The 12,737-nt window shown below is 44.1% G+C and overlaps 1 protein-coding gene across 3 annotated transcripts in view; it reads right to left on the bottom strand.

Annotated features, from left to right (window-relative positions):
* Window positions 1-12,737, bottom strand: part of POLR3B (RNA polymerase III subunit B) — a 102,417-nt gene that overhangs the window by 23,511 nt on the left and 66,169 nt on the right. For all 3 annotated transcript variants that reach the window (XM_007096459.3, XM_042993086.1, XM_042993087.1), the window contains 3 exons: window positions 10,679-10,837; window positions 8,910-9,027; window positions 6,900-7,042 (listed from right to left, as the gene is read on the bottom strand). In XM_007096459.3, coding sequence (XP_007096521.1) covers window positions 6,900-7,042; window positions 8,910-9,027; window positions 10,679-10,837 — 420 coding nt within the window. The remainder of the gene's footprint in view (window positions 1-6,899; window positions 7,043-8,909; window positions 9,028-10,678; window positions 10,838-12,737) is intronic.

Raw genomic sequence — 12,737 nt, 5'->3', positions numbered from 1 at the left:
TATCCCCTCTAACGACTGTCACATTTATGCCATAATTCTGAGTGTGTGAGCTTTGAACATTTTTAAGTCAGTTTTCAATCTTCGGAATGATTAAAACAGCCAATCAAAACAAGAAGCTCTGGACACCAGATACAAGGTTGGTGCTCTAAATATCCTTCTCACTGGGTGTTAAAATAAGTTAGACACAATTTTTACTTCTGTTCTAAGGTACGTGTGCTGCCGAAGCGAGCCCTTAACTTCAGTTCTGTCAAGTGCAGGGAAGAAAACCGAGGACACCAGGCACTCCTGTGTTGAGCTTTCTCAGGTAACAGACACAGGGGTTTCCAGTCAACATGGCAGCTGGGACACATCTGTTTATCTCCACGTCCTCTCTAAACCTAATATGAAAGTTGACAAAAATTAAGGTCCAGCCCTTTAAGAAAAACAACAGGCAAGAGATAAGAATTCTGTTGTGAGAACTGACGAGTGAAGAGCAGTAAATGGTGAACACAAGGAGCAAGGTAAACCCAAGTGCCTGCAGAAGAGTGTGGAGCGGAGAACTGGCTCAGCCCTCACCCCCACTCCTTGGAAGGCTCTGGAAACAGAGACACAAAGTACTGTGAAGAGCGGGAGGAGGCGTGAGGCTCAGTCACCGCACCCGGCAACAATTCCAGTGGGTGCTGGAATTTAAAAGGTGCCTCAACTGACCCCTCCTCACTGTTTCCCCATCATCACGCTTTCCCCACTCACCACCAACCCCGCCTGTGCTACTGTGATAGCATTCAGCTGGTACCACGCCTTCCCTTGTCCCCTACAACTTTGTGTTTTCATCACTGGAGCCAGAGTAAGTCAGATCATAGTTCTCATCTGCTCAGACTCCTCCAGCAGCTGTCCACCTTGCTCGGAGGAAAAGCCAAAGTTCACGGCATGGCTTTGACTGCTCTGGGCTCACTAGTTCTGCTCCAGCCATGCCGGCCTCTAGCCTCAGGCCTTCCTCTTGCCTACAACGCTCTTTGGCCAGGGAGGGTGTGCTCCCTTACTTTCCCATTGCCATCTTTTCAATAAGGTGCAGCACCCCAGCCATTCTACCTAAAATTTCAACTCTTAACCACATGCCTTCCCCCCACATGCTTCCTATTGTCCCCTTTTGTTTTATCTCCACACGTATCCTTACCTCTCTTGCCCACAAGAATGGAAGCCCCACAAGGTTGCAATTTTGTCTTTTGTTCACTTCTTGTTACCAGGGCTTAGAATAGCACCACTTAGAAGATACTTAATAAATACTTGTAAAAATAAATGTCTATATAAGACATTATCAGCTCTTTACTTTCTTCTTTAATTAATTTTTGAGAGAGAGAAAGAGAGAGAGAGAGAGAGAGAGGGAGGAAGCAGGGAAGGGGCAGAGAGAGAGGGAGACACAGAATCCAAAGCAGACTCCAGGCTGTGAGCGTCAGCACAGAGCTCGAGGCGGAGCTTGAACCCACGAACTGTGAGAACATGACCTGAGCCAAAGTCAGATGCTTAACCTACTGAGTCACCCAGGCGCCCCTGACTTTTTATTCCCTACCCTGAATAGCCAGAAACCACAATTCTCCCCCAACCCTTCCTTAAGAATTGAACCACAATGACCTGACACCCCAGGGCAGCAAGCACAGCAGATGGTAGGGTAAGGTACCAGCCTGATACAGAGGAATTAAATCAAAGTCTGTGCACTAAAGAGTGGGTCCCAGCCCCCTGCCCCTACCTGGCTCCCTGAAGGGCAGCTGATGGTCTTAAGTACTGTCGCGACCCTCATTCCCAGCTCCAACCTTCTAGCAAAAGTTAGAAAGATCCTAATAGAAACTGGCACCGGCAATAATCATGGCTCACTGCCTGATTCCCCTATAGTGATGTCCACCAGTCAACAAATTCTATTCCTGGGCCATAAAGCTTCCAATTGCTTTTTAGGGTTCATGGACATTTCGGGTATTAGAGAAAATTTCCCAACAACAAATGAGAAGGGGGAAGAAACCCCTCAAGGAGTACAGACAATTAGGAACAGAACACAGTTGAAAAGGAAAACAAACAACTAAAACTAAAAATAAATATAATACTAAAAATATATACTTATGGCTATAAGAAAGACTATAAATTAATATTTTTGATTAGAAATTAAAATACAATAGGTTTTAAAAAATCTGGAAAATTGGGGTGCCTGGGTGGTTTAGTCAGTTGGGCATCTGACTTTGGCTCAGATCGTGATCTGACAGTTCGTAGGTTCCAGCCCCATGTCGGGCTCTGTGCTGACAGCTCAGAGACTGGAGTCTGCTTTGGATTCTGTGTCTCCCTCTCTCTCTCTGCCTCTCCCCTGCTCACGCTCTGTCTCTCAAAAATAAACATGAAAAAAAATATGGAAAATAAAGTCAATCAATCCTAGAAAGAAAAACAAGAGAAGGAAATGGACAATGAGAGTACAAGGAAAATGATGAAGGGAGATTATCAACAAAATAAGAAAATATCTGAAAATTGAAGGAACTTGAACTTCCAGAATAAGAAGGTACCTGACTTCCTAGGACAAGGAATGAAAATTTTAGAATTCCAAGAACAGAAGATAGTAAAAACTTCGGGGGAAGGGGATGGGAGGAAGGGGAAGAGGGAGAGAAACAGCACACTTGTGCACGCACGCGCACACACACACACACACACACAGATCAGGAAGAATAATGTAACATGGAATCTAGATAATAATACAGCAATGTTGTCAGGATCCTTAGAGAAAAGAATTTTTCAATCGAGAATTCTATAACCAACCAGGGTATAAATCAGCTAGGAGGATAGAACATGTTCAGATATACATGATCTTACAAAAGTTACTTCTTGCCATCCTTTCTCAGCAATTTAATGAACAGACTATTCCACTGTGGTGGGGGCAGGTGGTGGTGGGATGACATGGGATGAGCCAAGAAACAGGGGGCTCAGATGGGAATTTCACAAATGACTGCCACTAGAGTGTGTTATGGACTGTGTCCCCCATGCCTAGATCACCCAGGATACCTCAGAATGTGATCCTGTTTAGAGACAGGGTCTTTACAGAGGTAATTAAGGCTAAATAAGGTCATGGGGTGGACCCTCATCCAATATGGCTGGTGTCCTTTTAAGAAGAGAGAGAGACATGAGGAGGTAGTTGCACAGAGAAAAGGCCGTGTGAGGACACAGGACAAAGTGGCCACCTGCAAGCCACGGAAAGGGGTCTCAGGAGAAACCAAACCTGCCAATACACTGACCTTGGACTTCAGCTTCCAGAACTGTGAGGCAATACATTTTCTGTTGTGTAAGTCCTTGGTCTGTGATATGGGATTAAAGCAAACCAGCACAGAGTGCTTCCTACCCTTTCTTGAAAACATTTCTGGGGCACAGAAGATGAGGCTGCTTGCGGCCCTGAGCCAGGTTCTGCCCAGAACTCCTGTGACCTGTGGCGATCAAGTTCTTAAGACACTGGCTAGGAAGCTGGGGCTCAGAGGAAAACCACCACAGATTGGAGCAGGAAGAATGGGGGTGCTACAGAGAAGGTCTTCTGGGGAGAAAAATGGTCCTAACAGACAACTGATCGTGTGGAAAACTGTGTTGAGAGACTATTGATGGTATAGAAGAATGGAAACAGAAATCAGAAAATCAAGCAAAATAGAAAAATATTGTTAATTTCTGAAAAAATAAAGTTAGACCATAAAGAAAATGCCCTCAACTACTTGGTTTGTGGGTGAACAACATTTATATAGTTGTAATAATACAATTGAAATAAGTAACCTAACATTACGATAAACCTGTGCAGGGAATGGAGGTGGGGAGTGAGAAGGAAAGACAGCCAAGTTCCAGCTCCTCCTATCCATCGTAACAGAAAATCAATGGGTAATAGCAAACATGGATGAATAACATAAATAGCTGTTTAAAAATGTTATTTCGAGGAGCGCCTGGGTGGCTCAGTCGGTTAAGCATCCAATTTCAGCTCAGGTCATGATCTCATGATTCGTGGGTTCAAGCCCCGTACTGGGGCCGGATCGGGATTCTCTCTCTCTCTCTCTCTCTCTGTGCCACCCCCACTCTCTCTCTCTCAAAATAAATAAATAAAAAATATTTAAAAATATGATTTCAAAATAGAAGAATAAAAATGAGAAGAAATCTCTTCTGGGAAGCAGAATTGGAGAAAAGGCAGGGACAGGTGTTTTTCAGTTCAAAACCCCCTTTTTTGTACTATTTGATCTTTTAAACCACGTGCATTTATTACTTGATTAAAAAACTACACTTAAAAGAAACAAAAATTATGTTAAGCGTTCTACATCATTCCCTCCACTACTCTCTTAAGGCTTAAACTACCTATGTTTTGTTTGTCCATTTCCCCCCAATCTTTTCAATAAATCTGATGAAGCTGTAAGACAAGGGAATATCAAGGGAATCTAGGCTAATCAGAAGGTTTTCATCCTTGGATTAAAAGCCATCTGGAAAAGAATACTAGCAAGATAAACTCCTCACTGCAAGTGAAAGGTCACCTAACCCCAGGAGGGCTTCTTCCCATTTCATAGAGATGTACAAGTCAAGCCCCAGTAAGGTTCAACCGATCTCCAAAATCTGCAGTTTCACATCACTTCAGGCTGGAAACCACTTCTGTCAATGAACATTATCCCTATCATATCATTAGTTTGAAAAAATGTTACAGCAGAAAGACTCACTGCCATTACTTGCACCTGTAGAGGTCTGTATTTATAGGAGCTTACTAATCAAGTGTGTTTCTCATTTTCAAAAGTACTGCTTTGTCTATACTATACACACACATACTCACATACTATGTATAGATTAAAAACTGAGTAAAATCAATCCATCAAGAGTGCAGAATCTGTCCCTTTTCATTTCCCTATTTCAGTTCATTCACATATTTAACCATTACCACACATCTATCAGGTACCCTCCATGAGAGTGGCTCTATCAGGCTTTATAAGAATTTAAGAATGTGATCCCTGTCCTCAAGAAGTTTAGTGGAGTTAGAACACAGTGGATAATCACGGAAATGTTTGCCAGCCTTCCTCTCTTTGCACAACACTCTGGTGGAATAAAACACGAGGATTTGGGATATTTGAAGTTTGTAAACTGATTCAGAAAATGGAGACCTTCTCTTACAGTGTGCATTCTTATAAAGTGTCCAGTGCCAATATTTTATAAGAAGAGTTTCAAGCTTTGTCCCAGTCCAGGGAACAGGTCAAGAAAAATAGAGGCTATAAATAAGATTATGGTTACCCCAGAATGACTTAGTAGTGTATCTCAGCAATTGCCTAGACCAAGAGAGAGGGACAAATAGTTTCAATACAGAGAAGTTGATTTTCACTGCTAATTACTGGAAAACACTAGAATCTCAAGAAGTGTTTACAAACACTCAAAAGGTATTAAGAGTTAGCATTTTAGGGAACTATATGAATTAGAAGTGTCAAATTCACATGGATAAAATCTTTTTTTTTTTTTTTTAAACAAAATACGGACAGCCTAAAACAATCTCGTGTCTGTCAACTAAAAAACAGTGTTAGTCTGGAAAAGTTTCACTGATGGAAGGAATGACAACTATGGATGGATTCATTTGAGTAAATGAATTGTAATATTTTATATACTTGTGTGGCAAGCAAATAAAAGTTGAGATCAGCGAGAATATGCCGTTATCTTTAAGCCCATCAGTTAAAACCACGAGGACATGGCACTAGGAATTTAGGAGTAAAGAGGAGACACAAAGCTGGAGAGCGAATGCAAAAGAGCCAATGTCAGTGGTCACTGCCGTCTCTTCCTGAGCACCCACCGTGTGCCAGGCACTATGCCAAGTGCTTAACGCTCAGGACAGCAGGGATGTCAGTCAGGAGCACGGACTCCGGAGCCAGACTGCCAGGGTTCGAAAACCAACTCCGCCACCAACTGGGGACATTGGGCAAGCTACTCAGGTCACTGTGCCTCTGTTTCCTCATCTACAAAAACAGCAGCGACCTCTCAGGACTGTGTGAGAGAGAAGCCAGCGAGTCGGTGTGTGTGAAGTGCTGAGAACACTGCCGGGCACACAGTTAGTGCCACAAAAGTGTTAGCTGCTGCTGCTGCTGCTGTTCTTCAACTAGTTAAGTGGCAGACGCGGCCCAAATTCGACCCCCAGGGCAAACGTTCCCCTTTGAACCGCCAAGGGTATGCGGGTATGCGTACCTAAGAGGGAGCCTACAGAAAGCAAGTTCATCAGTAGTGACACAGTGCTCTGTTTCTTGAAGATACGAAAACAAGACACCGCCGAGCCACAACCGCGTGAAGACTCAGCAGTAACCTCCCAGGAAGAGCAGGGCTCACCAGCGGGACCACATGGAGAAACATATCTAGGCGAGGGGCCACGTGCAGCAGATGAGGAGGGCGCCGCGCTGGGATCCGGACACCCGCGTTCTAATTCAGCTCCACAGCCCCCCAGCTGGGAACCTCACACAGGCTGCTCACCATTAAACACAGGCGCAGACCATTCTGAGCTGTCTGCTCGTGCTGACGCCCTACGGTACTAGGACCCGACAGACAGCGGAACACATACGCACCTTCCACAAAAAAGAGGTGCTGCTATTTATTTTCTGAACGTCTACCTGTATCTTAGGAGGTACGTCGTCTAGAGTGTATTCATAATTATAATTTTGGGTGGAGCAGCTGCAAAAAAATGAAATAAATGGCAAAGAGAAGCAACCTTATGGTACATTTTTCAATGCTATTAAAGTAAAAACAGCAAAGTCTAAGAAATAAAACCAGCATAAATCTGGCTAACAATGTAATGATTTTTCCAACACACTGTATATTTTTTTTAACAGGGGAAAGTTACACATTTCTTATATACGTGGTTAACAAATACTATTTTCAGTTTTGTAAACAAATCGAGGAGTGACACAATTTACCTTTTTGCCCGTGGCGGCTGCTGAACTTGTCTCCAATCTCCGGACGCCTCGTCTGCCTCAGGAGCATTTTGATCAGAAAAGCATCTTCAGCATTTGAAGAGATCATCACTTTTTCGATATATGAATCCGTAGCCCCTTTGTAGCTAATATTAACAGCAAGTCACTAAAACAGAGTTTTCAAACTGCCCTTTGTGAACCTATCACCCACAGGCCGTATTTTACTTAAGATCAACCACAGAATGTTTTGACCCTGCCATTTTGGACTCTGAAACGTGCCTTTCATTTTTCAACATTAAGTCCAAAGGTTACCGTTTCCCTTTTCCAGTCTTTGTCTGAGATGGCTAACCTTTAGGAAACACTGTGAGAGGCAGGCGTAAGGCAACTTAACCCACACCGCACACACCATTCCCACGCTACTCCCTCATGGCAGACAAAGAAACAGGATGCTTGGCAGCCTGGAAGGATCGCAGAGCCCTGAGGAAGGTTTCGTTTTCTTTTCAAGATAAGAAATATGGGAGCACACTTTCTAGCCTGTGGGGAAGGAATCGACAGAAAGCTGGCTGAAGACATGGAAGGACAGAAGAGAAAATGAGAGAGTCAGGTCCCTAAAAGACTAGATTAAATGCAGAACCCAGGAGGAGGGGACGCGAGTTCTGAAGAAAAAAGATCTCCTCCTCCAGGACAGGATGAAAACCAGCTAGCATAACCACCTTTCTCACCCTGAAACAGCTTTTTGTTTTGTAGTATTCGGGGCAAGGGCCCTCACCCCTCCCCGAAGTGGAGAGCCCAGTTTCTCCTCTGCGCTCCCACTCACCCCACAGACAAATCCACGGCACCCACAGCACTGCAGCCTTTAGCACAGAGGGCAGGAGTTGGGCTCTGAAGCCAAACTGTGGGAGTTCAAATGTTGACTCTGCTGCTTGCAGCTGTGTGACCTTGGTAAATTACTTTACCTCTCTGTGCCTCAGTTTCTGTGTCTTTCGAACAAGGCTATTAGGAGCACTTGGTTCATGGAGTGGTGGCCAGAACAAGTGAACTAACACAGGTAAACTGCCCACAACCATAACCGGTACAGCGAAAGTTCTCAATGAAGTCACTATGATCAGGATATTCAATGGACTTCTTTTTTTGTGCAGGCCTCCGCTAACTATGTGTGGTTCCTTTCAGGGAAGGGTCGTGGTTCACTTCAGCTGTGTTTCCAATACAAGTGGCACAGTGACTGGCCGGGAGCAGGGCTCAGCTGTGGGTCAGAACGGGTCTGCTGAACTACCTTCCAGGGCCCAGGAACCCAGCTCTCCCGTGTCACCCCAGACCCCCACTTCAAGAGTTCAGTTAACTCCAATCACCCTGGCTAGACTAAGCATCTTGTTACTTCTTCCGGTTTTGTTTTTATGTCAGAGTGTGGTTGCTATCACTGGCCCATGGCTCATCTCATGAAGTCTCCAATTTCACTGTATTTGAGACATCTGGAGATTAATGAGTGTAGCTCTTTCATTGCACAGATGAAAAACCTGAGGCCAAGGTGTGAGTGCTTCATCCACATAAGGTAACATACCACATGACCAGTACTGAACCCAGCTATAGTCCCGTGCAGTAGTGATGCCACACTGTGGCCAGTGTGTTTAATTTACTTATTTAACACACATCTGATCCTATCACTCTCTACCGAAGGAATTCCCAAGTACTGTACAACCTAGCCCCAGCAGGCTACACTGGTCCTCTAAATCTGGGTGCTGTTTTGCCCAAGGGGCCTTCACCTCACTGTTCCCTCTACCTGGAAGTCCTGCCTATTTGGCCCACAACTCAAACCCAGGGTGGGAGGCCTACATGATTCCACAGCTTGGTTTTATCTTCCACGCCACGCTGTCTTCATGACAACTATTATTACCCCCAACTGTAATTTCTATTCTCCAACCCTCCAAGAGCTAACTTCTAATTTCCCCTAGCCTTTCTCTCTTTTTTTTTTTTTTGAATCTTTCTAGGTATTTCCAAGGTGAAGCCAATACATACGTGATGGGCACATCCTTATACTGTGGCTGCTGTGGAACATTACTTCCTTCCAGAGGAATCTGAGTTACTGTGGGCATGGACTTATTGACAAGCACTTGTTTGTTTTCTACCTTCTCACCTAAGAAAAAGAGAAGGGTGTTACAGTCCAATCGCTACCACCTCTGTGGAATGCGCACATTATTGGGGCATGGAACTAGGTGATTAGATTGGTCCATGAAATGCAGACAAGGAAGGAAAAGGTCGATATGGTATGAGCCAGAGTTCAACAGGGCTCGTCAGTAATTGTGGCAGCCCATTTGAAAAATCAGTGTGTAAAAAAATCAAGAAACTGGTTTAGAGAACCAAACTAACAGGAGAAACTTCGTGTCAATAAATGGCAATTTTATATATCTTGGGGTGTCAGAACAAGTCTGGGCCACTTACTTTTATTAAGTTATTTCACCTAGTCCTCACTCATTGCCCACTCGGACAACGAGGCAATCAAAATACTTCTTTGATTTTCCTGCTATTCTCACCTTTCTTTGCATCTTTTCCTGGTAAGCTCCAAGGCCAACTACTCTATAGTATTGTCACGGTGCTAGCTCTCTGACACAAAACCCAGGTTAACAGTGAGCAAAATTCTCCGAGAAAGAAACGCAGCCAGGAGGAGAGGAAGCCGTGTGCCATGCGGCTGTGGGCACCACAGCAGATGCAAGGACCCACCACCCAGGCACCATCGTGACAAATCACGTGGCTTTGCCCTCCCAGCAACATCCCCACCACAGCCCATCTTTCCGCCTCGCTGTGGCCCCACTCTCCTGCTCTGCTGCCAGAGCTCTCGCTGGGTCTCCCTCTGTTTTGGCCCCTTTCTATTCTTCTCTCCACACTGTGGTCACAACGATCATTTCAAAATGCGTACCTGACTGTAGTGTTGCTTTTAGGATCGTGATGAAAACAGCATCATGATGCAAGGCCTGTGTCTGGGCCCTGCCCCACCTCCTGCTCTTCCTCTCTCTAGATTCTTGTTTACTGCCCTCCCCTGTCCTCTCCCTGTTTGAGCCGCACCGGCCTTTCAGAACCTTTAACCATCTATAGCTACAGGACACCACAGCTCAGGACACACTCCGCTCCCCTACTTACTAGTTAACTCCACACATCCTCCAGATCTCAGCACCCTTCGTTAGGGAAGGCGAGCCTACACTTCCTGCCTAGGTCAGATCCTTTTGCTATTAAATGCCCTCACAGATCTTTATAGGGTTCCTTAACCTGGCTATGGCGTGACATATGTTTACATGTGATCCTCTGGTCACTGTCAGCCTCCCACGCTGGACTGTAAGACTCAAGGGCAGGGGCTGCGGTGGCATCAACAAAATTCACTGCGAGTTTGTAATTATCACGGAGTCACACTTTTGGGGGAAGAAGAGTCTCAAGTCAGTCTGCATGTTAAATGCACAAATGATGAAAAACGCCAGTGTAGATGCAGGGAAATGGCATTTACACTCTTAAAGCATTTTGTTTTAAACATTTCCTTAAAGTGGCTTTTCTGTGCTTGAAAATTTTAAGTAGAAAAGTATAACTGGAATAGAACTACTACTATGTAAAAATATACGCGTAGAAAAATAGACTAGAAGGGAAATTCATCAAAAATGACCACGCTGTTTGAGTTAGGAAAGTGGTTTTGTTAAGTTGTTATTTTTTTCTTCCCTGTTACCAAATGTTCAGAAATATGATGCATAACTTTCATGTTGCAAAGAGTATACATTTAAATTGTTTTTAAAAAGGGCTCTTACCTGGAGAACAGATACCATCCGCATCTAAAATTTCGTGTCGCCAGATGGGTTTCCTCGTAGCAGCATCCAACATCGGCCCCATCACTTTATCAAAAGTCTGGTTGGTATAGCGCTTCAATGTACATTTAGCATTTTTATATACAAGGCAGCGCCCAAAGCCTAAAATGAAACCAAACTGGGGGTCAGAACCACCAACACGACTATGAGAAAACATGTATTTGTGTTACTGAATGACCCACAACTTGCTCTACATTTGGGTCATCTGGGATGGGCCAAATAGCAACCTGATAATCCAAAGAACTGGCTCAGAAACTCTCCAACACCTACTATCCACATAAACACTGGAATCTCTACAACCATGTTTCAGCATGGAATACATCCTGTCATGATGGAGAAAGGTGAGAGAAACCTGAACATCACTGTGATTCTTTCAGGGCACAGAGCCACAGAATATGGGAACCGGAAAGGGCCCCAGAGACCACCTAGCTTAACTGCTCTATGTACAGTGTTACAAGTGCTACAAAATGAGGTCCAGGGAAGTCACGTGGCCTAGGTCGCCCAGCCAGTTGGGTGGCAGTGTGGAAACACACCATGTCTACTGATCAACCAAGATTCTTCCCACACACCCTTCTGGTGCATAACTTCTGCTAACCTTCTCTGAAAAGTTTTCCTTTTTCCAATTTTGGCACTCAGAGGAAGTCCCAAACAAGGGCACAAAAAGATTAATTTTTCTCCAGAGAGGAGAGAAAATGAAAAGAAGCCGCAAATAATTTTAACAGGAGAAATCATCTGCCTGTGCCCCGAAGAGGAGAGTTTACTCTGATTATACTTTTGGATCACATTTATCTAGTGAATGAGGGAAAAGTCCTGACACCAACCAACAATCTAAATAAGCATTATGAGGGGCGCCTGGGTGGCTCAGTCGGTTCAGCATCCAACTTTGGCTCAGGTCATGATCTCACGGTCTGTGAGTTTGAGCCCCGCGTCGGGCTCTGGGCTGATGGCTCAGAGCCTGGAGCCTGCTTCTGATTCTGTGTCTCCCTCTCTCTCTCTGCCCCTCCCCTGTTCATGCTCTGTCTCTGTCTCAAAAATAAATAAACGTTAAAAAAATTTAAAAATAAATAAATAAATAAATAAATAAATAAATAAATAAGTATTATGAAAGATAAGCAAAAGGAACAGAAGGAAACCTTTAGGTGGAGGAAAAACTTCCCGCACTGCATCCCTCAAGAAGACCCATCTGCTGTAGAGTCACCCAAGATTCTGTGACTGCATTTCTTTTCTTTTCTTTTCTCCCTTTGGCCAAGCAGTTATTCTAAACTGCATTCTCTCTCTAATAGCCCTAGGATATACTGAGCCATGTCAGAGTTTACTTAAATAGGGAGACACCTCAGGATTAAATGTCAGCTATTACTGATGAAATAAATGCATGGCTGTAAAATCCTTCACTTACGATTCTCCACCAAAGGCAGAACTCTTATTAAGAAATCTAAGAACGTGGGTTTAGAAAATCAGGAAAAAGTGGGTTTCTAAATAAAGCCTCCGTGCTCGAATGTAACTTTTAAAATATGAAGGTGACCGTGCGATGAAGTGACAAATTTCGACATCTGGACAGGAGATGAGGATGTTAGTAGGTCTCCGAGAAAGGTCTCAGTCATTATGGCTCCTGGTAAATTGTGTGTGGCCATAATAAACTCCGCTCAGCGAGCCAGCTGCTTTGGAAACATTACATGATCTTGAAATTCCGTACACTGGCCATTAACTGCAACGTGTTAGAGTGCAGTGGGAATCTGAGCTGCCTGAAATCAAGAAGCGTTTTCCTCCAAGTGTGAATGGACATTTTATTTACAGGTGATAGCTTAAAAGCTAGAGGACAGTAAACTCAGATCATTAAATGGTGTTGCAGAGTTTCTGACAGATATCACAAAGTCTTCAGATTTCCACATAAACGTTACCAGTTAATCAGAAAGGAAAACATCTAGTTTTAAAGCATGGCTGTTGTCATCTGGAGGAAAAAAAAGAGGCATAAATTAAGTGCAGCCAACATTAATGCCAAAGA

The sequence above is a fragment of the Panthera tigris genome, chromosome B4 (assembly GCF_018350195.1).
Source record: "Panthera tigris isolate Pti1 chromosome B4, P.tigris_Pti1_mat1.1, whole genome shotgun sequence".
Lineage (NCBI taxonomy): Eukaryota > Metazoa > Chordata > Mammalia > Carnivora > Felidae > Panthera > Panthera tigris.
The sequence above is the reverse complement of the archived record's forward strand: the minus strand, read 5'-3'. Positions and strand labels throughout refer to the sequence as shown.